Below are 25164 nucleotides of genomic sequence, written 5' to 3' on the forward strand. Positions count from 1 at the left end.
GACACTTGCATGCTGCGAAATCAGGAGCAAAAGGTTTTGTGGCATAGTAGCACAACTGCCTGCCTTGCGAAGGAGCTGAGGCTTATCTTCTCTTTGCATTCATCCTGTTCCTGAGCGTAACTAACTCATTCCCGTCAAAAAGATTTAGCAAGGTCACTTCTAAGAAAGGGTGGAGAACAAACTCCTCCAGTAAACCCCGGGACTCTCCACAGGTCACAGAGAAGATCAGGTAATGCAGGTTATGTAGGTTATGCCTTGGAATAAGATATTCAGATATGCCACAATGCTGCGTAATGCCACCCAATGCCTGAAGATTCCTTCCTTGCCAGAGAGGAGGAGGAGGATGAGGAGGAGGATTTTCTGCCAGACCATTTCTTTGTGCCAATCAAAGTGTTGGTTTTAACTTTGGAAGCCTTAAGTGGCCTACCCAGGATTTTTGAAATCTTCCCCTTTTCATGCTCCCTGTGCCAGATTTAATATTGTTCAGGCTACCATGTGGCCAAGCCTCTAACAGTAGCACATGACCAATGAAGAAAGAGTCAAACAGATTTTATTATCAGGTTCAGAGCCAGGAAAAAGGGAACAGCTTACAGAATTTTCGGAAGGCCTCAGTCCACATTTAGTAGCAAGCACATTAAGGTGATATCTCTATGAGTTGTTTGAACTTCTCTCTCAGATGCCCAAACAGATAGACTGACGGCTGGCTTAAGAGAGAAGGCGGAAGGGTCCCCCTGCTCCTTGCCTGCCTGTTTCGAAAACTTCCCTGTTCTTCCCCAGACTCTGAGAGTGCCCTTAGAGAGGTCCTGAGAGTCAATGACCCCGAAACGCCTCCGAACGTCGCGGACGCCTGAGCTTGCACCGCAAGGCACCCTGCTAAAATTCTAGACCCCCTCCCCCCGCCCTCAGACGCCGGGCCCGCCGTTCGTTAGACAAGTGTTGCTGAAGATAAATGTAAAGATTTACTGATTTATTGGGAGTAAGTTCTCTTGTGAATCTTACACCTTTTTGCCAGAACTTGTGCAAATGGCAAAGCTGATCAGTTTGGTCAGGGGAAAAAACGATAAAGACCTTTTTGAAAGACTGGAAACCATATATGGACTTCTTGTTGAAAGGCGAAAAGACCGAATGGATGATTTACTGATTTGGGGACTAAGAAGGGTTAAAAGGGAAGGGGAAGGGAGTTACAAAGTAAGGGGAAAAAGAGGAAGGGGAAAGAGTAAGATGGGAACAGCTCAATAGAAAGAAGGGTGGAAGCCATCATTATATGTTTTCTTTTTCTTCTTTTTTTTCCTTCTTTTTCTTATCTTTACTTTTATTCTTTACACTTTATACTTTTATTGTATTTCAAAATTCTAATAAAAATAAATAAATCTTGCACCTCTTTTAATGTTTAATTTCTTAAACAAATCAGACAGCTAACAGAGTCAAGGCTCAGATAACTTCCCAGTTGATTTTGACCAACTGGCATCTTCCCATTTCAGACTGATTATGGGTGTGATATAGAAAAAGGAAGCGTCTGCACGTATCACCCTGGGGCAGTGCACTGCGTGAGAAGCATTCAGGGCAGGTAAGGCTGTTTGCTTATTCATTAAATCAATGAACTTCACCACCCAATTGACACGTGATTCAGGGCAGTGTACAAAAATGAAAACAGTGCATAACCCCAAAACGTTAAAAAGAAAATTAAACATATTGCACCTGAGGCAACTTCATCCAACCCAAAAAATCATCAAAATACAATTAGGTAGGGCACAAGTCTCCTGACCAAGCTTGGGGGAAATCCAGATCTTTGGAGCCATCCACAGGGTACAGTAAGTAGCGTCTTCCGGGCTCAGCTGTGTTTGCCTTAGGATTTCCTCGGGAAACAGGGGTGATCTCTGAACCAGTTCCCTTCCTGTTCCCCAACAGCCCGCAGTATGCCGCAGGGCAACAGTGCTGCTACGATGCTTCTGGCACCCAAGTCCTCACAGGCGACTCCATGGGGGGGAGCACACCGGACCGAGGCCATGACTGGGGAGCTCCTCCTTACAAAAAGCCCCCCCGCATCCCAGGCTTCTCCCACTGGTTGTACGACGTCATCAGCTTTTACTACTGCTGCCTCTGGTCTGACAACTGTTCCTTGTATTTCAAGCACCGTCCCTCAAGCGGCTGCAAGAGATACCACCCGCCCCGAGTTGGTACGTTCCCTGGTTTTAGCTGTTCCTTTACTGTATATTTAGATGGATCTTACTTCAAGCAGATTGCCTCTCCTGTGTTTGCACTCAGACTGAGACATCAGTAGACAGAATACCAGGGGTAAAACTCCCCCCCCCCGCAGCGGTACAGCCTGGAGGGGTCCTCTTCAGGTGGCATTTGCTGCCACCACCCTCCATCTCCTCAACCTGGATTATGGGAACAAAGCCGGAAGAAGGAACTGCCTCCATCTCTTCTGCTAGCCAAGAACCACAAAGATAGTCTCAGCCCAGGATCTGGGTATCAGTCCAAGAAGCGTTGGAGGGATGTTACAAAAAATGTATCTTTAAATAATGTTTAAATTGTACTGAGCACACACAGCGGCAAAAGAAAAATCAACATGCCTGGGTTAAAGAAAATATTAGGCTTCAGAAGAGGGACACTAGTGAAAGAGAAAGAAATTGGGCAAGAGGTGCCTTGAGTGCTACAGGCAATGTAAAATCCAGCCTAAGGGGACCATCCCCATTGAAACCTGAAGTGCTTTCCACCCATCCTTGAACTGAGAGAAAACTATTCCATCGTAACCCTGGCTTCCCCCACTGGGGTGCCAATCTGTCACAGCACAGTACTGGCAACGGGGATCTTTAGGGGGGGGTCCCAGTTTTGTGTCCCTCCCCCAAACTCCCACGAACCCCACCAGCTGGTAGGAAGACATCACTCCTCTTAATATAGGATAAGGCTGGTGCTGTGGAGAAGGTGAGCTGGGACAGGTGGAAGGCTGGGGGAGTTAGCCCTCTCTCAAACCTGACACCACAATATCTGACAAGGGGCAAGGGCTGCCTGGTAAAGAAGGAGGGCTCCGTCTGCTTCACTGGGCACCCTTTCCCATCCCGCCTCTCAGGCCCTGGACTTGCAGCTGATCTGTGGGGGGGCAGAGGCTGCCTGGTGAAGCAGAAGAGGGCAGCCTTGTGGGGATAAGGTGACAGAGGCCGCTCCACCTCTACCCCCCTTCCCAGCTTGGGAGATGGCAGGAAAAGTGGGAAAGCAGAGCCTTTACTCGCAGGTGACCCACCCCAAAGAGCTGTTTCTCCACTGGCCGTTCCGTCCAGCCCACGGCCACCAGGGCTGGGACGGAAAAGCCTGCTCTGGAACAGCAGGGGGGCTGCAGGGCTACATGGCACTCTTCCATATGCAACCCTTGTGCCCGTCTCCTTTGGAACTTTGGAAACAAGTTTAGGGTCATCTATAACAAATAGCACGATTGCTTTTGAACGTGAGGTTTCTACACTTCTGAACGGGTAGCAAGCCCATGTTCAAAAGCGTATGTGCTTCGTGCAGGGGGGAGCTCCACTCACTTGTCAGCCCCACCAGGTAGACCAGACCATGAAATCCACTCCACAGGAAGGCTAAAACTGTTCTTATTGTGGTTGGCTATAGTGACAGAAGCTTGCAGGTCGGTTGTGTTGGGCCTCCCCCTCCCCCTCCCCCTCCCCCTCCCCCTCCTTATAGTCCAGGGAGGCAGCCACTGGAGCCACTTCTGGGCTTAAAAAATGCTTCAGCTCCTTTTCACTCGGCAACAGAGCCTGCGTATCTCTGCCAAGGTCATCTACCTTACCCTCTGCGCTATCTGACCTCACCCTCCTGTTCCCCACCAGTCAGCTCTTTGTGGGGAGGGGTATTTTTTAAAGATGGGCTTTGTTAGGGTTACCAGATGTCTGAACAGACAAAGGAGGACATGGACAATCAGAAAGGAGGACAAATAGAGGACACACTAACTTTCTTGGCATTTGCAACAAAAATTACAGAGAAAAACTGCCAAAAAAAATGTACTTAGGCATACATGTATGTGTAATTACTTTTTCCGGCATCAGAAGGACTGGTTTTTCAATCGCAGGAATGTGCTAGAGCTGGCTAGGAGGCAAAAGCCTTCAGCACGTAACTGATTAAGGTCTTGTCAATCTCAGGCAGCAGCACAAGCCTGCCAGAGGGTACTAATCGACTAATTAAGGTCACGAACTGAGCTTGTTCACTTATGGTTAGCACTTATAAGGGAAGCGCTGCTCAAGTACCTTATTAGATACTCAAAAAAAACCAGACAAAATTTGATTTTAAGGCTATGCCTACCAGACAGAGGACTTGAGGACAAAAAGGGAGGACATGTCCTCCTTTTGCCATACGTCTGGAAACACCAGGCTTAGGGCTCTTCTGAAACAGCGGTAAACCTGTTCAAAAGCAGCCTAACTGTCAGGCCTAGCCCAAGGAACTCCTGGAGACCGTGTAGGTTCAATCAGCAAGTTTTATTAGCTAGCGCTTATTTACAGAATCTTTTCAGACTGACCAGTAGTTCCCAGCCACAACTCTCTACTATCTTCTGGAATGTTTAGGGATGCGCCAGCTTCCTCCGCTTATCTCCAGAGCGTTGCTCTGGAGACGAGAGCACCGTTTTCACCCCCCTTCCTCCATTCCAGTCCATCACACTAACCCACAGTTGACAGACCCCACATGAGCTTAACAAGGAACCTGGCTGGTCCCCCTCCAAGGGGTCACCTGCAAACTGCCATGGCTTGTTCCTTGCCTAAAGGGGAAAATATTATTTTAACGCTGGAACTGCTAGGGAAAGCTTTAAACTGGCTGGGGATATGATGATGGGTCAGGACGGAAAAGATGCTGACAGGAGAGGTCCAAGCCATGGTTAGGTACCCAGACAGAAGCCATCCCCTTCTGGGACTTGGGTGCGGTCAGTGGCAGCAGGAGAGCCAGTCTGGTGTGGGGGTGAAGGTGCTGTCCTGGAACCTGGGAGACGGTGGGTTCTGGCCCCACCTTAGGCCTGAAGGCCAGCTGGGTGGCTCTGGGCCAGTCCCCCTCTCTCAGTCCAACCCACCTCACAGGGGGTTGTTGGGGGGAAAACAGGAGGCAGGAGGATTATAGATGTTTGTTGCCTTGAGCTGACGAAATATATATATATATATATATATTAAAAGGCGGGATAAAAATATAACAACAATAACAAGCTGTACAGGAGTCAGGAGGGTGAGGCAGCTGTTAGAGGGGCTAACGCAGTTCTGAACTGATTAGGAGGAGGAGGAAAGCAAGAAGCTATATAAACATCAGTTTAGCCCTGGGGAGAAAGAGGAGTGAAAAAAAAGACTCGACCCTAGATTCTCTTTAGTATAAGAGGTGGTGCAGGGAAGGCCTGTCTGGCTTTCAGGCTTCTGTGGTTATGCCTGACAACCAAAAAGCAGAACCCCGGCGGTCCTTGGGCTGCCTGCTTCCTGAACTGGGCCGCCTCCGAGGGCTGACAGACGGAGAGGCAAGAGTCTTTTGCCGGCTGGGCGTGGGACCACCTGAAGAAAGACACGTCGGCAGACATCCTGGTGGAGTTAGGCAGAGAGTGTAACTCAGGATTGCATGAATTAATTAGTCCATTAATTGATTGACACTCTAGTTATGACCGAACCATAGCAAAAAGCAGGAGTTGCAAGTTAGAAGTAACAATGTTTGGGCTCACACTACATACTAAAGCCTAAGACAGATGAACAAAATACAATTGCTGAGTTCACAAAAATGCTATGGCCAAATCAACCATGTTACAACTTGTTTGTTTGTTCAAAACATTTATATAGCCGGCCATCTTATATCAAACTCTGGGCGGCTCCCAACCAACTTATGATGATAGCCTGGTTCACACAGCCTGCAAAGGCAACGGCTAGCTTCCCACAGCATTTGCTCAGTTGCTTTACTCTTCACGACCTGATGGATGCAGCTTTGCCATGAACTGTCTGCCCATAATTTTGTCTGTGAGTCCTTGTAAACTCCTGCATGTGTCATCAGCGGAAGCATCCATCCTCTTGTCTTTTGCCAGCTTCTTTTTTGATCGTCACTGATTTTTCCCAGGCATCAGGGTCTTCTGCAATGACTCCTGCCTCCTTGTTAAAAGATTTAAGTCAATTTCTTTAAGCCTCAGTGCTTCCAGTGAGCAATCTGGTTATATTTCATCTAGCAGTGGATGATTTGTTCTTCCTGCAATCCAAGCTTTTCTCAACAATTCTCTCCAGCACCACAACACAGCCAGATGTTACAACTGGGAAGACCAAAGCCTTGGCAATACATACTTTTGTTGCCAGTGCAATGTCTCTGTACTTTAGCGTTTTGTCTATATTTTTCATACCCTTCCTCCAAAAGAGCAGATATCTCTCTATTTCATGGCTACAGTCACTATTCCTATGAATTTTTCAGCCTAGGATGGTAAAAATTGATACTCTGTCAACTGCTTCTCAGTCTCCTTGCAATCTTGTTTCTTTTTTAATATTGAGCAGCAGATTATCTTTTGCGCTCCCTTCTGTCACCTTCAACAAGAGATTCCTTAAGTCTCCTTCGCATCAAGTAATCAAAGTAGCACTGCATCATCAGTGTATCTGAGGTCGCTGATGTGTCTCCCAGCCATTTTAATTCCAAGTTCAGTTTCTTCTAGTCCAGGTTTCTATCGATATATTATTCATATACATTAAAAAATAAGATAACAGCATACAATCTTGGTGCATTCATTCCGCAGTTTTGAACCATCTAGTTGCTCCATGTTCTGTTCTGGTGTTTCCTGGACATAACACTTTTTTTTGTTTTTGTTTTTTGCAATAAGCAGATGGTATGCCAATGTTTTTAAAGGCTGTCGACAATTTCCTGTGGTTAGCCCATCACTTTTGCATAATCAATAAAGCAAAAAATAAATGTCTGTTTGGAACTCTTGCCTTTTCCATTATCCTTTAGTTGCCTCTGTCTCTTCTGAATCCAGCTTGTACATCCAAATGTATTATGCAAATTTGTATTTTCAAATCTTAAGCATTATCTTGATAGCATGAGATAAGTGTGATTTTCAGTAGCCTGAGCATTTTTCAGCATGGTCCTTTTTTTGGTACTGGGATATAAATTTATCTTTTCTAGTTCCTTGGCTGCTGCACTGCTGCTTATAAACCAGCATAGCACTTTAAAAGCATCATCTGGTAAAATGCTTAAACAGCTCTGCTGCCACAGTATTTCATCAACTCCTGCAGTTTGTTATTAGCAATATTTCTAGGGCGCATCTAATTTCAGTTTCCAGAATGTTTGGATCAAACTTGCCTCTATGACATCAGTTCTGGGATCTTTTGCGCGGGTGCGGGAAGCTCTTCAAATATTCACAGCATCTCCTCTTTATCCGATAGATCTTTGCCTGCTTGTCTTTCATTGGGCCCATCTTTGCCTAGAGGTTCTTCAATAAATTTCTTTTCCTTCCCATTTGACTATTATCCTCAGTCTTTGCATGGCTGTCCTGGTCTCTTTTCGCTCTTCTCTGGAACCCAGAGTTAAGTTGGACAAACTTTCCTCTGACTCCATTATCGTTTGCCTTCTGCCTCCTACAGTTATTTTCTACATATCGGCTACCAGCCACGTTCCTTCTTGTGCTCTTTGCCTTGGGGCAGATTTTTGCTAGCTTCATCTTTAATGAATTTCGGTCCAGAATTCTCCAGGCACTCTCCGTATTGAAGGTAATCTACTAACACTGTTCTTTATCACATAATCATATGACATATCTGATGTTGCCACCTTTATTCTTTCTGCTGTGTTGTGTTTTTATCATTTGCAATGGGCATATTTTAAATTGTATTTTTCTATGTAAAGTGCCAAAAGTTATTTTGGTTGTGGCAGCATAGAAATAAATAAATAGACAGACAGACAGACAGACAGACGTTGAGGTTGTTTTCACTTCTGGCTGAAACCAAGGATGTAGTGGTGTATTTCCAGGGAACACAACCCAAAGGACACAACTTACTTTAGAAAGCCACGTTGGGCTTGGGCTACAGGACCAGCAACGTTAGGCTCACGCTGAGTTGATCGTTAGGTGAGGACATTCAGCAGGGCAGATTTAGTTTTTCCTTAGCCGATTCACATTTGATGGCTGAGAACATCCAACTGAAGGTGGAGGCTTGCACCGTTGCTCCCTAGAAAGGGAGGTAACTTAGCTCTCTCAAATACATAGCTATCAACATGTAACATGTCACATTTCCTACTCTCTATTTTGGTTTGTATTTTTCCAACAGCTTCGGCTTTTGGAGATCCTCACTTTATCTCTTTTGATGGCCTCAACTTCACATTCAAGGGCCTTGGTGAATATTTGGTGCTGGGATCCAAGCTAACATCCCTGAGAGTCCAAGGGAGAACTCGTCCAGCTAAGATGCCAAATGAAGATGAAGGTGCCAGTTTCTTCTTTTGCATTGTCCATTTTATTCCTCACCAGCCATGTCCCAGGTCCAAGGGATTCATCTGAGGCCACAGCCTGATGGCTGCATTAAGCCATCACCAGTCCTTGACTTAACAGAGGACTATGGTGGCATAAAATTCCTGTTCTGCCCCAGAACAAGGCTGATCTCCTAACAGTTCTACCATGGGACACATTCAGGGCAGTGATTGGTGGATTCCCTGGCTTCCTTCCCCCCTCCCCAAGCATGACCTGCCAGTGGGACCAAGAGCCCCCAGTCACTCTCCTTAGCGTGTTGGGGTGAGGCTGTGCTAAAGTAACACGTTTTTATAAAAGTAGGCTTAGCTACTGGCCAAGCGCTTGACTAACAACACGCAGGCATAGAGGGGCTTCTGCCTGTTATCTGTCAGTCAAGCAAAGTCCAGCCGGTTGCAGGGGTGAGACCCAAGGATCAAGCAAATTCTGTAGTCATGCAGAACAATCGATCTCCCTAGACCGTTCTGATTTTTAAAATGTGTTCAGTTTATCTTACTGTAAGGTATTCTAAAGCAAGGGATCAGATGTTAATGCAAATGGGCCAGGTTAAGTACTTGGGGTCCTGGGTGCACCGCACTGATCTGTTTGTAACTGTCTGGCAGGAGTAGAAGCCAAGGTGACAGGCTTTTCAGCCATCGCCATGCAGGAGAATAACTCAGATGTCATTGAGGTACGCATTCCAGAAAACTCCCATGAGTTGGAAGTCCTGCTGAATCAAAGGGTGCTCAATTTTTCTGAACAAACCTGGATGGACCTAAAAGGTGAGACAAGAAGAACAGGGCCTAAAAAGGGACACACCGAGAAACTATGCAAGAAACTCCTCTCACTTCAAGTACATGGGTGATTGCGTGCTGTCACAGAATTATAGAATCATAGAGTTGGAAGGGACCTAAGAGGTCATCAAGACCAAATCCCTGCATACTGCAAGATTCACTACACCACCCCAGTAGATGATTATCCAGCCGCTGTTTGAAAACCTCCAGTGAAGAGGAAGAAACCACTCCATACGGTGACCTGTTCCACTGATTGACAGTTCTTACTGTCAAGAAGTTCTTCCTAATGTCTAATCTGTATCCACATCCTTGGTTTCATCCCATTAGTTCCAGTCTTACCCTCAGGAGGAAGTGAGAATAAGTCCGAACTGTCTACAGTATGACAGCCCTTCAGATATTTGATGACAGCTATCATGTCCCCTCTCAACCTTCTCTTCTGCGAACTAAACATACTTAAGTCTTTTAACTGTTCCTTGTACAGCTTGATTTCCAGTCCCGTCACCAGCTTAGTAGCCCTTCTCTGGGCTTATCAATGTCCTTTTCAAACTGGGGTATGCAGAACTGAACACATTATTCCAAGCAAGGCCTGACCAAGGCAGAGTAGAGAGGGATAATTACTTCCCGCAACCTGGACTGTATGTTCCTCTTGATGCTCCTCAAAATGTCATTGACCTTCATGAAGCTGCATTACACTATTGAGACATGTTGAGCTTGTGATCCACTAGCACACCCAAGTCCTTCTCACATATGCTGCTCTTTAGCCAGATTTTTCCCATCCTGTACATGTTTCTTTCATTTTTCTTACCTAGTTGCATGACTTTACATTTCTCCTTATTAAATTTCATTCTATTTGCTTCCACCCCCTGTCCTAGACTGGCTAGGTCTTTCTGAATTTTTTCACTCTTCTCCCAAGTATTATCCACCATTCCTAGCTTTGTATTGTCTGAAAATTTGGTGATCGTTCTCTCAACTCCCCCCTCTATATCATTTATGAAAACACTGAACAGCACCAGGCCTAGCACAGAGCCCTGTGGCACCCCTCTTGAGCTGCCTCTCCTGGCAGATTTGACACCATTTATAACTACCCTTTGAGTACAATTTTTGAGCCATCTGAGGATTCACCTAATGGTTGAGTCATCGAACCCATATTTGACTATTTTGCTAATGCTGAGAGAGACTTTGTCAAAAGTTTGTCAAGTCAGTGCTGATTCTTAGTGACCATATAGAGCATATAGACTCTACCTGTGTCCTCAGCTTGGCCTTTTAGTGTTGCATTCCTTTGATTTACATTGGTGGAGAAAAAGGAACTGGAGTAGAATCAGTCTGATCAAGGAACTTCAGTCCATGGGACTCCTGCATTAGGCAGCCTTCCACCCATGATTCTGAGCAGTATGGAGACAACTGATTGGCTACTGTGTGGTACAGGAAGATGGATGACATGTGTCCTCAACTTGCTCATCTTGCTCCAGCCTCAGGACTGTTTGCTATCTACCTTAGCCAAGGCCTATGTTTTGAATGGAGGCTTACTCAACCCTCAGCTAAGGAAAAAGAGACTTTGTTCTCTCTCCCAGGGTCAGATACAGCCTCAGCCAATCCCCAGTCCTTCCTAGTAAGCAGATCCCTAGTCAATTGTGGGGATCCTGGAAAGCTGTTCCTATTAGCTAGCCAGGATTGGTAATGCTGAGCAACGTGATGCAGTGAGTCTACATAGTCCTAGAGATCATGGTCTCACTCTTGCTGAAAATAAACACAGGTTGTGACCCCATGCAAATGGCTAATTATAAGAACAATGAGGCAGGGAGGAAGTTCTCTGATTTTTAAAAATATATTGATAAAAGAGAAGCTTGTATAGAATTATTTTCCCCCACCCCCTTAGAGCACTTTATGACGTAAGAATCTTTGAAGAGGCACTTCTGGTGTTTCTTCTGGCATGCCATCTACTTAGCTCCTAGCCTGGCTTCATTCAAAAAGTGGTTAAAAACATGACCTTTCCCCCAAGCCTTGGGTTAGGGTGGGTGGTGAGCTTCTCATGGGGTTTTCTCCATTGAGTTGGAGGGTTGTTCCATCTGGATGTTTTTTTGTCTCCTTGTTGCTTTATTTATTCTTTTTCTGGAGCTTTATCATTGTCAGAGTTGTCAAGGAGTTGGGTGGTCCTATAAATCAAATAAATAATGTAGAAAAGCATTACTGAAAGCTGGTGGGACAAAACCTAATGAGTACAAGGACTGAAAGGTTAACCGAACCCCATGGTCCTTAGGCGAGGCAGCTTCCTGCCAGCTTTCGACAACAAAGTCAGTGGGGAAGCCGGCAGGAAACTGCAAGTCCCAGGCAGCTCACAGGCAGGCAGACAGACAAAGTGGCTGCTGCCGGGTGGGGGAGGGCGCTAGGGGACGTGTGAGGGTGCGAGGGAGGCGCGCCGAGGGTTGGGTCATCCTCATATAGGATGAGTTGGGACAATATAGGACAGCAGTATGTGCAGAAGGAAACTGGGTGTCTTGATAGATCGCAAGCTGAACACAGTCCAACAGAATGATGCAGCTACAGAAAAACAGAAATGCAGTCCCAGGCTGCATCAGCAGAAGGGTCTGCAAACCAGTTCTTATGAGGAACATTTGAAAGCTGGGTACGATTAGCCCAGAGAAGAGGCAACTGAGGGGAGATAAGGCAGCAGTCTTCCAACATCTGAAGGGTTGGCACATGAAAGAGGGAGTGAACCTGCTCTCTAGTGCCCCAGGGAATAGGCCAAAACCAATGGGTTAAACCTACCAAGGAGGACGTTCAGGCTATATATCAGGAGGAATTCCTGATCATACAAGTTATGAGCCAGAGGATCATCTGCCACATGAAGTGATGTGTTCTCCTTTCCTGAAGGTGTTCAGACAGAGGCTGGATGTTTATTTGTCAGAAATGCTATAATGAATCCTGCACTGAGAAATTATTGAACCAGATGACTTGTCCAACTCTACAATTCTATGAATTTATAGAAAAGCCATGGAAGAAATCAAATTGAATGACTGTTCCTGCTCTGACTTTATGCTGGGGACAAAGATGGCTGGGTTGAAACTGCAAAACTTTAGACCAGAAATGAGGACCTGTGATGTTCCAGATGTACAACTGGAACATCACAGACAGTACAACTCCAGACAGCTTCAACTGGTATGGATGGATCCTGAAGAGGAATGTTCATCCCTACTGTAGGCCCACAGATGGGAAGTCTGGAGCTTAGAAGGGCATTGGTCCTCAACTTACAAAGAAGCAATTCTGACAGCATTCATAGGGTTAGATCACAGGAGAAATACAATTAACTTGCCAAGTGATCATGTATCAAACCTTCTTTGGGAGTAACTCTGAATTCTTTCCAGTCACTCTAGCATAACGTTGGTGCTGTCTAATGCCACAGGGTCTTGCTTTGTCTTTTCTGCAGGCCTCTTCCTCTATACCACCCCTGGGCAGAATGTCACTGTGATGTTTTCATCCGGAGCTGGCATAGAAGTGAGTGGCCATGGAGGAAGGGTGCTAAGTGTGACCATTTTGCTGCCAGAGACATTTCAGAATCACACAGAAGGGCTCTTTGGGTTGATGAATGGCAAACCTCAGGATGATCTGACCCTTCGCAATGGAACAGTCCTAGATGTCAGCAGCAGCGGCCCCCAAGAACACTTTACCTTCGGAGCAGATTGTGAGTATGGCTATTCTGGAGAAAAAGAAGAGCAGTAGGGGGAAATGCAAAGTCAAATGCAGAAATCATGGGCAGGCCTCAGCTTTGGCTACTTGAGTCCCCTTAGTGATCCAAAATAGTTAGACCCCCTTGGCATATTGAGAATTTGAAACTGAATAAAATGTGACAATAAGCAGGAAAATCAGGGGGTGCTTGCAGTGATGAATTTGCTTCTGGGAGGTAAAAGCATGCCTGGTGCCTTCCCAGAATTTCACAGGCCACTCCTGTTAAAACTAACAGCTTCATTAAATATTGTTCCACTTATGCAGAGGCGCTTTAGCTGCTAAGTGTGTGAAGATTCCTCTGTCTCAGGAAACACGTCCTGCACCTAGCAAACTAGAAGTCAAGGCAAAAAGTCCTGCACTGACCTTTTGCCCAACTCACTTGCCCAGCATGGGTGGGAGATGCTGTTTATTGTGAGCAATTTTAAATCATGTGATACCCCCATTTCGTGTGTTCCAGTCAAGATGCTCTTTGGATGCCTCCATGGCTCCTTATGGTTTACTTTATTTTATTTTATTGTTGTATTGTATTTATTTAACATATTTATATGGCTGCACTTATCAGAAGTTATGCATATGGAGGGGATATGGCAGAAAAGTCACCAGATCTGCGTTCCTTAGGCAACATCTTAGTGTTCTGTAGCCTCTCAAAGGCCATTTCAAGCTGAATCAAAAGTAAATACTCTCATTTTGCATTAAGACTACACATGTCTATGACTCACATCAAGGCAATTAGTTGGAGTTCTTGCCTTAGCAGATATATCAAGGAACCAAACAAATAACATCAATAGCAAAACCAAACAACCACTCTTCCCCCTGAAAAGCAGCTTTGGGAGAGAAGCAAAAGTTGATTCAGAAGTTGCAAAAGGAAGCCAGCATATATCGCTGTGAGCTTCCGGTTACATTCAAAATTTTCAATCCTTCTTCAGGACTTGAACCAACTTAAAGTTTCCCTTTCTTCTTTTTAGGGGCAATTAAAAATGAAACATCCCTTTTCACCTATGACACAGAGTACCTGTTGCACGACTACTCCTATGCACCAAAGCACCAATCCTCTTTTGTGCCCCTGTTTTCTCCTCCTGAAGACTCCAATGAAACTCTCATGCAGCAGGTGGCTCTGGTCTGCCAAGCAGATCCTTTCTGCAGGTTTGATGTCCTGACAACCAGAGACTTTGCAGTGGGAAACGTCACTAGGTTGTCCCACCAGAGTTTCAGACAACTACAGGAGAGCCTACAGCCAGGTAACTAGGCCTCTGTCCCCGATGTCCCTAGCAGCACAGGGGCTTCACCTCTGAGTCTGCTGCCTGCGGTCAGTGGCATTTTAAAACATCTGGCATGGAAAGATAATCTGAAAGACACACCCTGTATCCAATGAAGTTCAAGTTGATCTCACAATGCAGCCTTCAGTTCAGTCCCATAGCAATTAATGTGGCTTCCTGCAGCCATTGAGAGCCTCTGAGTCTTCCCAGTTAAGTTGCAATACCAACTAAGGTCCTCTGAGTAGGTGGCCTCACCTCTGGCTGAGAGCCTGGCAGTTAGAGTCAATTTATTAAATTGAAATAAACAAATAAATAAATGGCCTCCCCAATCTCTCAGGAGATTTATGTGCTGCTGATGTGACAGTAGGGGAATTATAAGTAGCCACAACAGGTAAGGTTGTGGGTAGATGCCACAGGCACATTGTAGCTAGGAACTAAGTTATTCTGCTCACAAGGCAGCATTCTGGCCTGCTCTGGTTTCTCTTAAATGCCAGATGTGTGGAATGGCCCTTTTGAAAGAGATCAATGGCCCATCTATGTGCCCTCTGGAATATAAAGGAAGAAATGGGCCAGTACTCCTGCTACAGGGCTTACATCAGCACCGCTCCCCCTGCCATTTAGTAACTTCTGAAAAAAGACATCAACCCCAGCATGCAGCCCATGTTGAGCTAGCCCAAGTTAGCCCTATTCAGCCATTAGCAGCTCCCTTCATGGGGACCGGGGAGGAGAGAAGACGGTACTTTTATCCCTGGACTTCGTATGTGTGCAGGGCCCTCCATCAACATGCCTGGGCCATTCAGGCATATTCATGAAAAACCCTCTTGGTGTCTTTCCTTTCCTCCTCCAGTGATTTCGTGTGGTTGGCTGGGTCCCCCCGCTAATGGGATGAAAGAAGGAACCAGTTACTTAGCAAGGTCTCTTCTCAGCTTCCACTGCCATCCAGGTTACCACCTTGTGGGTTCTGCAACCAGAAGATGCCAGGACAATGGGATCTGGTCAGGACAACCCACCAGATGCTTTCCCAATGCAGGTAAGAGCCTCTGAGCAATGCTCTCCTTAGCACCCGAACCCCAAACCTTGAGATGGGCAGCAGCGACAAGGTTAGCACTATGGGCTTTGTATGCTGGACAAGAAGAAGCAGGGATAATGTAGAGCAGGGTGGATAGTTACAATATTGTGCTTTGAGAGAGAGAGAGAGAGAGAGAGAGAGAGAGAGAGAGAGAGAGAGAGAGAGAGAGATAGGCACACCTAATAGGGCTTGCTAGCACCCCCAAGTTGGGATGTCTCAGCTCTGGCTCCACTCCACATCCAAGGAGGACACCGGCCCCTCAGAGAGGTGATGGGGAGCTGTGTTGAGGCAGTGGTAAATGCCCCTTCTCAGGAAGCCATTTCTTGACCCAGAAATGTTGGATAACTATTCATCATTCCCTAACCTTCCCTTCCTGGGGAAGGTTGTTGAGAAGGTAGTGAGGGGTTGTTGCAGAGGGCCTGCTGGGTTGGGCTTCACCCCAGGACACAGCAGGGAGATGACAATGATCACACTTCTGTTGAAACTAGGACAGGTGTGACCCTACTGGTGTTGCTTGATCTATCGGAGGCTTCTGAGACCATCAGTCCTGGTATCCTTCTGGACTGCCTCTGGGCTTACGGGGAGGGCCACTGAGCTCCAGTGGTCCTTCTCCCTCTTAAAGGGGCTGTTCCAGTTGGTGGCAAGAGGGAAGAAGAGATCGAGCTCTAGGCTCCTTAGCAGTGGGGTGTCTCATGCAAACCCCCACTCCTATTTAATGTTACATGATGCCTGTAGGTGAAATTATCTTTCAACATGTGGTCATGTATCATCAGTATGCTGATAGTACCCAACTTTACATCTCAGACCCAAGCCAACTGAGTGATGCCATCAAAGGATGGTCCAGGTGCCTGGAGTCAGTTCAGGTCTGGATGGAGAGGAACAGGTTAAGGCTCAATTCCACAAGATGGAATTATTCTGGGTTTGTAAATCATACAGTTCCAGAGAAATTCCATTTTTAATTCTGAACAGGGTTGGAATCCCCTGTCCTGAATGAAGGATTGTAACTTGGAGGATCACCTTCATAGCTCTGCTGTGGCCAGGAAGGCCTTTCCACAGCTTCATCTGGTGCACCACTTACAAAAACTCCTTGAAAGGGAGGCTTTTCTCATAGTCATGCATGCCTTAGTAACCTATTGATTGGACTACTGCAATGCCCTCTATATGGGGCAGCCCTTGGAGAGCATTTGAAAGCTGTACTGGTCCAGAGTGCAGTGTATACTCCTTATTGCACACACATAATATAGCTATTTTGGGACGTGCAGTGATGACCAGGTGGGTTCTGGGTACATTTCAAAGTGCTGATTGTTACTTTCAAATCCCTGCATGGTTCAGGGCTTGGATATCAGTGGGACCATCTGCCCCCAATAATAACTGTTAACCCGGTAAGATAAAATAGGAGGAGGCTCTCTTTGCATTCCCGCATTCGGGGTCTACCATCTAAGGGCCATGGAAGCACCCTGCCCACTCCCCCTTGGAACAGCATCTCTCCAGACAATTGAATGGCCCCTTCTTTCTTCACATTTGGAAAGTCTTGAGTGTTTGAACAAGCCCTGGAGGTTGAATGAGCTGTTTGTCCTTCTACTAAGGAAACGGTTTCAATCGTAGGGAATGGATTGCAGCTATCCCTGGGATCTTACTGTATATTGTGATGTTAAAGCCTGGTGGGATTGTATTTTTCTTTCAGTCAGAGTTAGGGAGGGGGAATCGTATGCCAGTCACACTCATTTATGACTGGAGCATGTATAAGCCTTGCAAAATAAACAAACACAAACAAATAAATGGAAGTCATCTAGCCCCTCGCTTGGTGCAGGGTTAACTAGAACATCCAGCCTGTTTGAAGACCTCCACTTACCACATCATGCAGCAGCCTGTTCCACTGGCCAACAGCCCACATTGTCAGGACATTCCCTCTGTTATGTCTCCTGAGCCTCATTTCTTGTAGTTTTAACCTGTTGGATCTAATTCTGCTCTCTGGGGCAGTAAAAACCAAATCTACTCCCTCCTTGGTGTGACATCAGATATTATAAGACTCTTCTCATATCTCCTCTCAATTGTCTCTTCTTTGGACTAAGATAACCAATCTTGAACTGTTCCTCATAGGGCTTGGGTTCCAGACTCGCCATCATGCTGGTAGCCTCCTCTGGACTCGCTCCAGTTTCTTGATATACTGGACATAGCACTCCATCCACTAGCTGATCGCTTGTATGGCCAGGAAGTTCCTCTTCTTATCTAGCCCGAACCTCCTTCTTTTAGTTTAAACCCATTGGATCTGGTCCTGCTCTTTGAGACAATCAAGAATAAGTCTACTCCCTCATCTCTCCTCTCCTCTCCTCTCCTCTCCCAACCTTCAGATATTTAAAGGCTACTCTCATATCTTTTTCGGTATTTGAAGCCACGAGGTCTAATCTGTCTTCCCTCTTAAGATCTGCTTATCAGAAGTCCAGTATGTAGGTTGGACTCTTAACTCCGCCTCCTCTGAACTCACAAATTAGAGGACAGGGTCCAAGAGAATTTGAGGAGCATATATCAGAAAAACTAAGGACTTCTTTAAAATGAATTGGAAGCACAAAACCAGCCAGGGAATCTATGACTGCTAAGTGGAAAAGGAGTGACAGAACAGACAGAGGAATTGGCAGGAACAGATCCAGCCTTTTCATCAAAACAGTGAAAGTATCATTGTGGCATTATGATGCATGCTCTGCTCCGTTTCTACACATCTGTAATGTGATGACACACTTTAAAAGAGGCAGAGCTTGTGTTGCATCAACATGACACTGCCTTCTCCCCCCTCCCCCCGCCCCCGGGCCCGGCCCGGCCTCCCTTGCAATGTCTCTGCTCAAGGGGCATCTGGAGAATGCAAGGAAATGAAGGGTTTTTTCCCCAACTTTCCTATGGAAGATCTCAGGTAGAGGCTTAACTTTCTCTGGAAGAAAAGTAAAGCAAGGGGAGGTAACCAGAGAAGATGTCCCAGAAGGGAATTCTTGGAAGCTTGGTGTTCAGACAAGGCAGCCATCAACAGGCACACAGAGATAAATAGCATCTATGGACTATTCAAAAGAGAAAGAAAATAGAAAAGAAGACAAAAGACCAGAACATCTCCTCACCAGCAATCGTCACCCAGATAAGCAGAGATTAACACCAACATTACCACCAGACATACAATCAAGCAGTGAACAATACCCTAATCAAGGAACTACTGGAGGAAAAAATAAAACCCCCACCCCACCCACGCTGGCAAGGCAGGCCACAGCACATAAACAGAGAGCAAACCCCATCCCATTCTAGCACTGAAGAGGTGACCTAGCCGGGTAATGAAACGTTTGCAAGAAAACAGCCAAGTTCAGAGACCCCCAAGGACGCCACATATCTCAGAAGGTCCTGAAGCCTGATAAGTCAGGTCCTGGAGGCACCCTTTATTTCATTTCATTTCATTTCATTATTTCATTTATAGGCTGCTCAGCTCCCAAACAAGTCTGGGTGGCTTACAACTATAAGCCAACTTATTAAAAGAAAAATACAAGAGATCAGAAGAGCAAAGTACAAAAACAACCCCCCCCCCCAAAAAAAACCAAATGAAACCAAAAGGGGGGCTCTACAATCCCCTTGTCCCCAAGGCCTGAGAGAACAACCAAATCTTCAACAATTTCCCGCACAACATAAGGGTGGGGGCTTCTGGGATCCCTCTGCGAGGTCTTAAAGGATGCCAGTGGGAATGTCATGTATTTATTTGTCTGGCAAAAGTTATAGCCTTCCCAAATGGGCAGGGTGACTCCAAAGCAAGAACAGTAAGTATAAAAATACAGGTGATTAAAAGCCATATGGTCATAGGCACCCACATGAAATTGGGGCCCAAAGCACATTGGAATAATATCACTTTGTTTCTGAAATGTAAAAAGGGGGGACCCTTAACAAGCTCCCTTTCGATGGGCTGATTCTGTTCTGACATGGGGGACCTGATGTTTCCCAGGGCTGCACCGCACGAGGGTCGAAGGGACCAGCACTCTGAACTGGGCTTGGAAGCTACCTGGGAACCAGAGCCGCAACTTCAGGATTGCTGAAGTTATTTTGGCCTGGGTGTCTTGCCTCTAAGAACCGTGCCACATAAAGTGCATTAGAGTGGCGTGACTGCGTGGTGATCAGAGGGTGAGCCACCGTCACCAGGGCATCCTAGACCAAGTAGCTGCCCCAGCTGCCCAAGCAGGAGCCAAGGGTCTAGGAGCACACACACGTGACAAGCCAGCTCCTCTGAGGGAGCCCAGCCCCACTCAGAGGAGTTCCTGGGCCAATGTTATTGGACTGCGCAGATGATTACTGAGGACCAGCAACTTAGCTGGGTAGCATTTAATCTGAACTTGTTTCACCTCATCCAGATCCTCACAGCCTCCAGGCTCTGGGTCAGGATTTGTACCTCCAGCTCAGCCCGGGGTACCCACATATTGGTGACAGCTCACTCCAAACTGAGGGATGACTTTCCCCAGAGATTTTTTGATGCTGCTAAGCATTACGGAGAAATCCCCCACAGGCATTCCCAAGGGCTGGTGCACTGCCCTCTTGCCCACTTAAGTAGGAACACATGCCCTGACTCCCAACCCCAGTAGGTAATCCAACGTACCAAGGCCAAGTGCACAGAATGCTCCCAAGAGGCCTTGTAAGACCAAGAGAGGTGCCCTCCTGCCATCTAGGTCATGATGAAGCAACACACCCCGTTTCTGTGCCACGACCCTGGCCGAAAAGCATCCAGATAGTCTGTTACCTCTAGGAACCTGCCGTAGCTGATTCACCACACCTGGCTCTGATATTTGCAACAGAGGCAGGCTGAGGACACCTGTCACAGAAATAGGGAGTTTAAGATTTGGAAGGTCCTAGGGCATTGTGCAGCCCCACCCCCTCTCTTGCTGCTTCTCTGACTGATGGCCTTTGTGGTTCTTTTTCCCAGGAGCCACGCTGCAACTGCCACCGTTCCCCTTTGTGTCAGCATTTAGCATCCTGAACTTTGCATTAATCCTCTGGATAATCTGACAACATGGCTACAGAGAAGACCAGGCGGGGGGGGCACCACTGGCAAGACTGTATCTCCCAGCTTCCCACCATAATGAAAGAAATTTGAAGAATCTCTGCTTTGGATGACAAGCTATGACTCAGCAATGAAACGTCAGAAGGGCAGAGCTACCACATACTGTATCTAGTGGATGAACGCATTTGTTTTCCAGAAGAAAGGGTCTGGCTTTCCACTCACTATGGGTCCAGGCAAAGGGGTTGCCCACTTTGGTGGTGGTGACAGTTCCATCAGCAAGTATTTAGATCATTCCAAAGCCAATTCTTTGCAAGGTGGCTTCCTGCACCAGACAGCCCAACCCTCCACCCCACAAAAAGGTATTTCAAAGGTAGGCATGCAGGGAATAGCTAGCCAGGAAGCCAAATGAAAGGGCACATGCTGAGATGGCACCTCCTTGCCCAGCAGCAGCCCTTCGGCTTCTGCCCAGCCAGGCAGGAGGCAGCCCCTGCCGCTGCCGCAGGACTAGCAGGGAGCCGGAAGCCAACCCCCAGCTCTGGCCCTGCTTCCTTTGGGAGGAAGGCGATGCCCAGAAGGAGAAACACCAAATGAGGCTGGAGGGATGGGGAAGAGAGGCAGCGCATGGCTTTTCTCCGCTTAGGGTCAGAATTGCACGGCAGACACCTGCTTCACTGACGACTGGGATCCTCGACAGGGCTGGTGTCACGCGAGCCTCATAACCGGGTCGGGGACGAGGGCGTTCTGCAGATCCGAACCTAGCCACCTATGGGGTCACGGAACAGCCGTTTTAATGCCAAAGAGCCTTTGTCTGCTGTGGGCTGAAGTAAATTCCCTCATCCCGTCAAAAGTGGAGCAGTTACCCCAACGCAGTTCTCCAAAACAGAAGCTGAACAGCTGCTGGACACATCAGGCTCTCGACCAAGGAGCCCAGGGCCAGAGTCTGGAGTCTGCTGGCAGGGATCAGCCCCAAATTGTTTGCCTACCATCCCCACCTGGGTATCTAACACCCCGTGGTTGGAGGTGCCTGTCGCTTTCCTCTTAAAGGTCTTGTTTACTTTGCCAGGGGTGCAAATATGGGTTGTTGCTTTTTTTAGATTTTTTTATCCCGCCTTTATTACTTTTTACGAGTAATTCAAGGCAGCAAACATACCTAATACTCCTCCCTCCTCCTTTTTTTCCCACAACCACCACCCTGTGAGGTGGGCTGGGCTGAGAGCGCACGACTGGCCCTACGTCCCCCAGCCTAAGGCGAGACTAGAACTCGCCGCCTCCTGGTTTCTGGGCCAGCACCTTAATGTTTCCCTTCCAGTGGGCCATTTTAGAGAGGCAGGGTGGCTCTGTGGCACGCCTCCCAGCAACCCATCTTCTGACCTCTGCGGCCATCCTGGAGGAGAAAGAGTAACTGCAGGGTCAAGCCGCCTGTGGCGGGAGACGCAGTCCTTGTGTGAACCGGCCTGCCCTTTCCCCCTCCCCACTGCTCCCTGCTTGGCTGCTAGAAGGGGCCACGGCATCATGAAGCTTGGCTGGGATTCTTCGAAGGGGACATCCAGAACTTTCTGGAGGAAGAGGGGGAGAACCCTGCATTGCCCAAATGATGTTTCACCCGGTCATAGCTGTGTCCTGGCAAAGCTACCAGTAAAAAGAGGTGATGGTCACGGCTGACTGGTTTAAGCGTCTTGAGCAAACAGGACCCCTATTTACTCCAGCCAAGCCAGAGATGTTCCGTCCTATATACACGCATTTATTATTCTTGCTTTAATGCAGAACTCCGCATGTGCCTACTGGCATGCGTTCTAGTTTTCAGCTGACTTTCTCTGCTGCTGTACATCTCTGTAGGCAGCAGATTGTGAAATGAAGCAACCCTATTTTGAAAGAGATACAAAGCAATGAAGACCTTTTTTATTGAAATGCTCTTCTACAAATCACTCTGCACCAAACAACAAAGAAACGGCAGCCACGGCGGTAGGAAGTAACAGGGGATACCCCAGTGACCGTGCGTCCCCAGGAGGACCAAAGGGCAATCTTGCTGCCAATGAAATCATGTGCTTAAAAACAAACACTGTAAAACAACAGCGCAGTCGTGACAATGACTTTCCCCCAGTCACAGAATCTGCTTGATCCTTTCAATCCCAGCCTGAGGGGGGACTCAGTTGCACGCAACCTGAAAATACCTTTGCATTTTTCTTACCACCCGCCAAGGGATGCCATGAGCCTCTGCAGGATGCGTTGGAGGAGGAGGAGGAGGAGGAGGAGGAGGACCAGCTTTTCCTTGCTTTCCAAATGCCGCCCCCCCATTGGTTTGAAAATTCACGGTGATCCCAACGGCAGACAAGTCAGTGTGCATGCGTGCGCTGCCCTGTGTCTTCTTCCATGGGCTTCAGAACCATTTACCAGCCAGCCAGGAGGACGGGTCTAATTCTGGCCACCTTCTGCCATGATGAACCACAGAAGGCCAAGCCACACCCTGTTGGGACTCGCCCGCCTCAGGTGAAACAGCACCTGGCCACCCCTCTTCTTTTCTGCTTCCATGGGATCTCTAAGATCTCTTTTCTGTCCTTGCTCTCTGGGGCTCCAGTTGGCAGCGTAAAACTCCTTTTCCCCAACGCTCCCTTGAGGACACCCAACCTGGTGCCCCCAAGACCTGTGCAGCGCAGCTCCTCCAAGGACAGAGCAGTTGCTTTTTATCCACACCACCTTCTCACCAAGGATCTGAACCAAGCATCTGCCCATTGACTCTGGCAGGCAGGAGGAGGATGGGCTTGCATCGAGGTGCCCCTCTCCCATGGGGCGGGCAGGTAGATGTGTGATGCCCTCCCCTCTACATTCCTGGGAGAGGGCAGCCTTGTAGAGAGCAGTCAGGTCAGTCCAGCCCAACACAAATCCAAACTCCGTGTCAACCTTTTTTGAAGCCAAGCGTTCTGGAGCACAGCAAATGCCTCTTCCCCGGTGGCAGCAATTCTTTACCAGTTAGGTTGGGAAGGGAAGGAATGGAGGCTACGACCCACCAGTTCAGGAGAGTCCACACCTCCTGCCACGGCAGCTTTCCATCCCTTCATGCCTTGGGTGTTGTGATGGGTTGGCCTTGCCAGAACCCACCTGCTGCTTGCAAGCAATGCTCTACAGTTGGGCTCCAGCAAGTCACTCTTCCTAGATCTGCCAGTTGGGAGGATCGGCACGATGCTCCTGCCATGAAGATGTACATCTGGCTGGTTGGCGTTTCTGCCTCACTTACCCCTGGATCTCCCGCACACGAGGGAAATGCCCTCAGCAGCCACCAGATCCAAAGCTGCTGCAGGAGACCCCTTCCCCAGGCTCAGCTTTACCACACAGCAGAAGGGCTCTCCCAGCCAGCAACCTGTCAACAATTCTGAAGGAAGAAGCTGCTCTTCATCAATCTTCCTGTGCAATCGCAATCTCAACATCCTCCTAGCATCGCACCACCTTTTTCAAGGTTCACCAGCTTCATGCAGCCTACAATAGAATATGTACCAGATCTCCTTCTACAGCTGGACGTATTATTGCTGTGACCATTTGCAGCAAATAGGTACCAGGAATATCTTACACAGTAGTCTGGTCACCAAACTGCAAAGGTGCAGGATATCTGCAGGACGGAGCAGCATCAATCAAGACACTGAGAAAGATTTGGAAACCTCCTGCTATGGACCTTGGCCTCTTGCCTCTCCAGTCCCTCTGCAGCCCACACACAGGCCTCGGCCTCCACCAGCTAGTGAAAGGGATAAATGATGGAGACAGAAATTTCACCTCCTCCTGGGCTGGTCTGAGCAGCTTGTAGTAGTGGTGGCAATGGTGATGGTGTTGGAGGAGGAGGAGGAGGATGGAGCAAAGCACACGCTAAAGCTGGTGATGCTGGTGCTGTGGTGGAATCTCCCAGGCTAGTCATGAAGCAGGTCCATTTTCAGTGGAAAGGGTCAGATTATGGAACACAGAATAGTCCATGCTTGATGGAACGGTGGGGGATGGGGGAACCTGGTGCTAGCAAACGTTTATGTATTGCGCACCCCCAGAGACTGTTCCAACTCTTGCCGGCGCTGCTGGATCTGAAAGTGTGAAAGAAAGCAGTGGGTTAGGCTGCAGGAGTTTGTGGGGAGGAGAATGGGACTCACCAGCCAGCCCCACTGCCTTGCCTTGCAGTAGAAGTATCTGCTCACAGCCTCCTGGGACCACGGCTCGTGGTAGAACTCTGCCCTCCGCTCCTCTTCAGGGTTCCCCACCACATCTGTCATTACCTGCAGGGCAAGACAACCACATAAGCATCTGTCAAGCCAGAGTGCCCCAAGCTAAAACATAAGGCTCCCTTCATATATCAATGGAGAAAAGAAACAAATAATTTTGACCAAAGACTCACAATGACTTGCATCTCAGCACTTGCCATTGTTTGAATCGGCCCAAAGTTCCTGAATAATTTTCCTGAACAGACAGTGGATTACTTGAGCATTCTTGGCATGACACCACTTTTTCCAAAAAAGAGGGGGATATGGGGCATTTTGAACACCAGTTAACTACTATATTAAGTAGACAATGCCTATTCATCACAAGGCTTTAACTTATTTTGTGAGGCACATTAAGAAAAGAGATATGATTTCTAAGCACCTCAAATGGTACAGAAACTCTGCAACCTTAGGGGGGAAATGCAGCCTGCCAAGATATACAGGTCTGGCGCAATATGGTTCATGGGGTCACGAAGAGTCGGACACGACTTAACGACTAAACAACAACAAGAAGATATACAGAAGGCATTTGAGATATGAAATATTTCAAGAGTCAGAGGTCCAACAAAGTTCTGTCTTCACTTGCCAACAAACTTCATTTGTCAGAAGGTAAAAGAAGGAGCAAGGGAATCTGCTATCTTAGACCTCATCACCACAGAG

At 47.4% G+C, this 25164-nt stretch overlaps 2 protein-coding genes across 7 annotated transcripts in view; one reads left to right on the forward strand and one right to left on the reverse strand.

Moving 5' to 3' along the window:
- Nucleotides 1–20442, forward strand: part of SUSD2 (sushi domain containing 2) — a 43220-nt gene extending 22778 nt beyond the window's left edge. Inside the window, exons 7-14 of one of the 3 annotated variants that reach the window (XM_007439032.3) lie at nucleotides 1482–1567; nucleotides 1909–2177; nucleotides 8247–8399; nucleotides 9043–9201; nucleotides 12638–12892; nucleotides 13902–14174; nucleotides 15040–15222; nucleotides 20198–20442. In XM_007439032.3, the coding sequence (XP_007439094.1) occupies nucleotides 1482–1567; nucleotides 1909–2177; nucleotides 8247–8399; nucleotides 9043–9201; nucleotides 12638–12892; nucleotides 13902–14174; nucleotides 15040–15222; nucleotides 20198–20280 (1461 nt within the window). In that variant the 3' untranslated portion in view covers nucleotides 20281–20442. The remainder of the gene's footprint in view (nucleotides 1–1481; nucleotides 1568–1908; nucleotides 2178–8246; nucleotides 8400–9042; nucleotides 9202–12637; nucleotides 12893–13901; nucleotides 14175–15039; nucleotides 15223–20197) is intronic. The other 2 variants (XM_025173688.2, XM_088147692.1) reach the window with 2 other exon arrangements.
- A 1698-nt stretch (nucleotides 20443–22140) lies between these two features.
- SMARCD3 (SWI/SNF related BAF chromatin remodeling complex subunit D3) overlaps nucleotides 22141–25164 on the reverse strand; it is a 39351-nt gene continuing 36327 nt past the window's right edge. For all 4 annotated transcript variants that reach the window (XM_088147697.1, XM_088147699.1, XM_007439031.3 and 1 more), the window contains exons 12-13: nucleotides 24421–24522; nucleotides 22141–24333 (exon numbers count right to left, since the gene is read on the reverse strand). In XM_088147697.1, coding sequence (XP_088003823.1) covers nucleotides 24280–24333; nucleotides 24421–24522 — 156 coding nt within the window. In that variant the 3' untranslated portion in view covers nucleotides 22141–24279. The remainder of the gene's footprint in view (nucleotides 24334–24420; nucleotides 24523–25164) is intronic.

Source organism: Python bivittatus, unplaced genomic scaffold, assembly GCF_059951505.1.
Source record: "Python bivittatus isolate LINGU-HERP-01145 unplaced genomic scaffold, Pbiv_v1 ctg000600_np1212, whole genome shotgun sequence".
Classification (NCBI taxonomy): Eukaryota; Metazoa; Chordata; class Lepidosauria; order Squamata; family Pythonidae; genus Python; species Python bivittatus.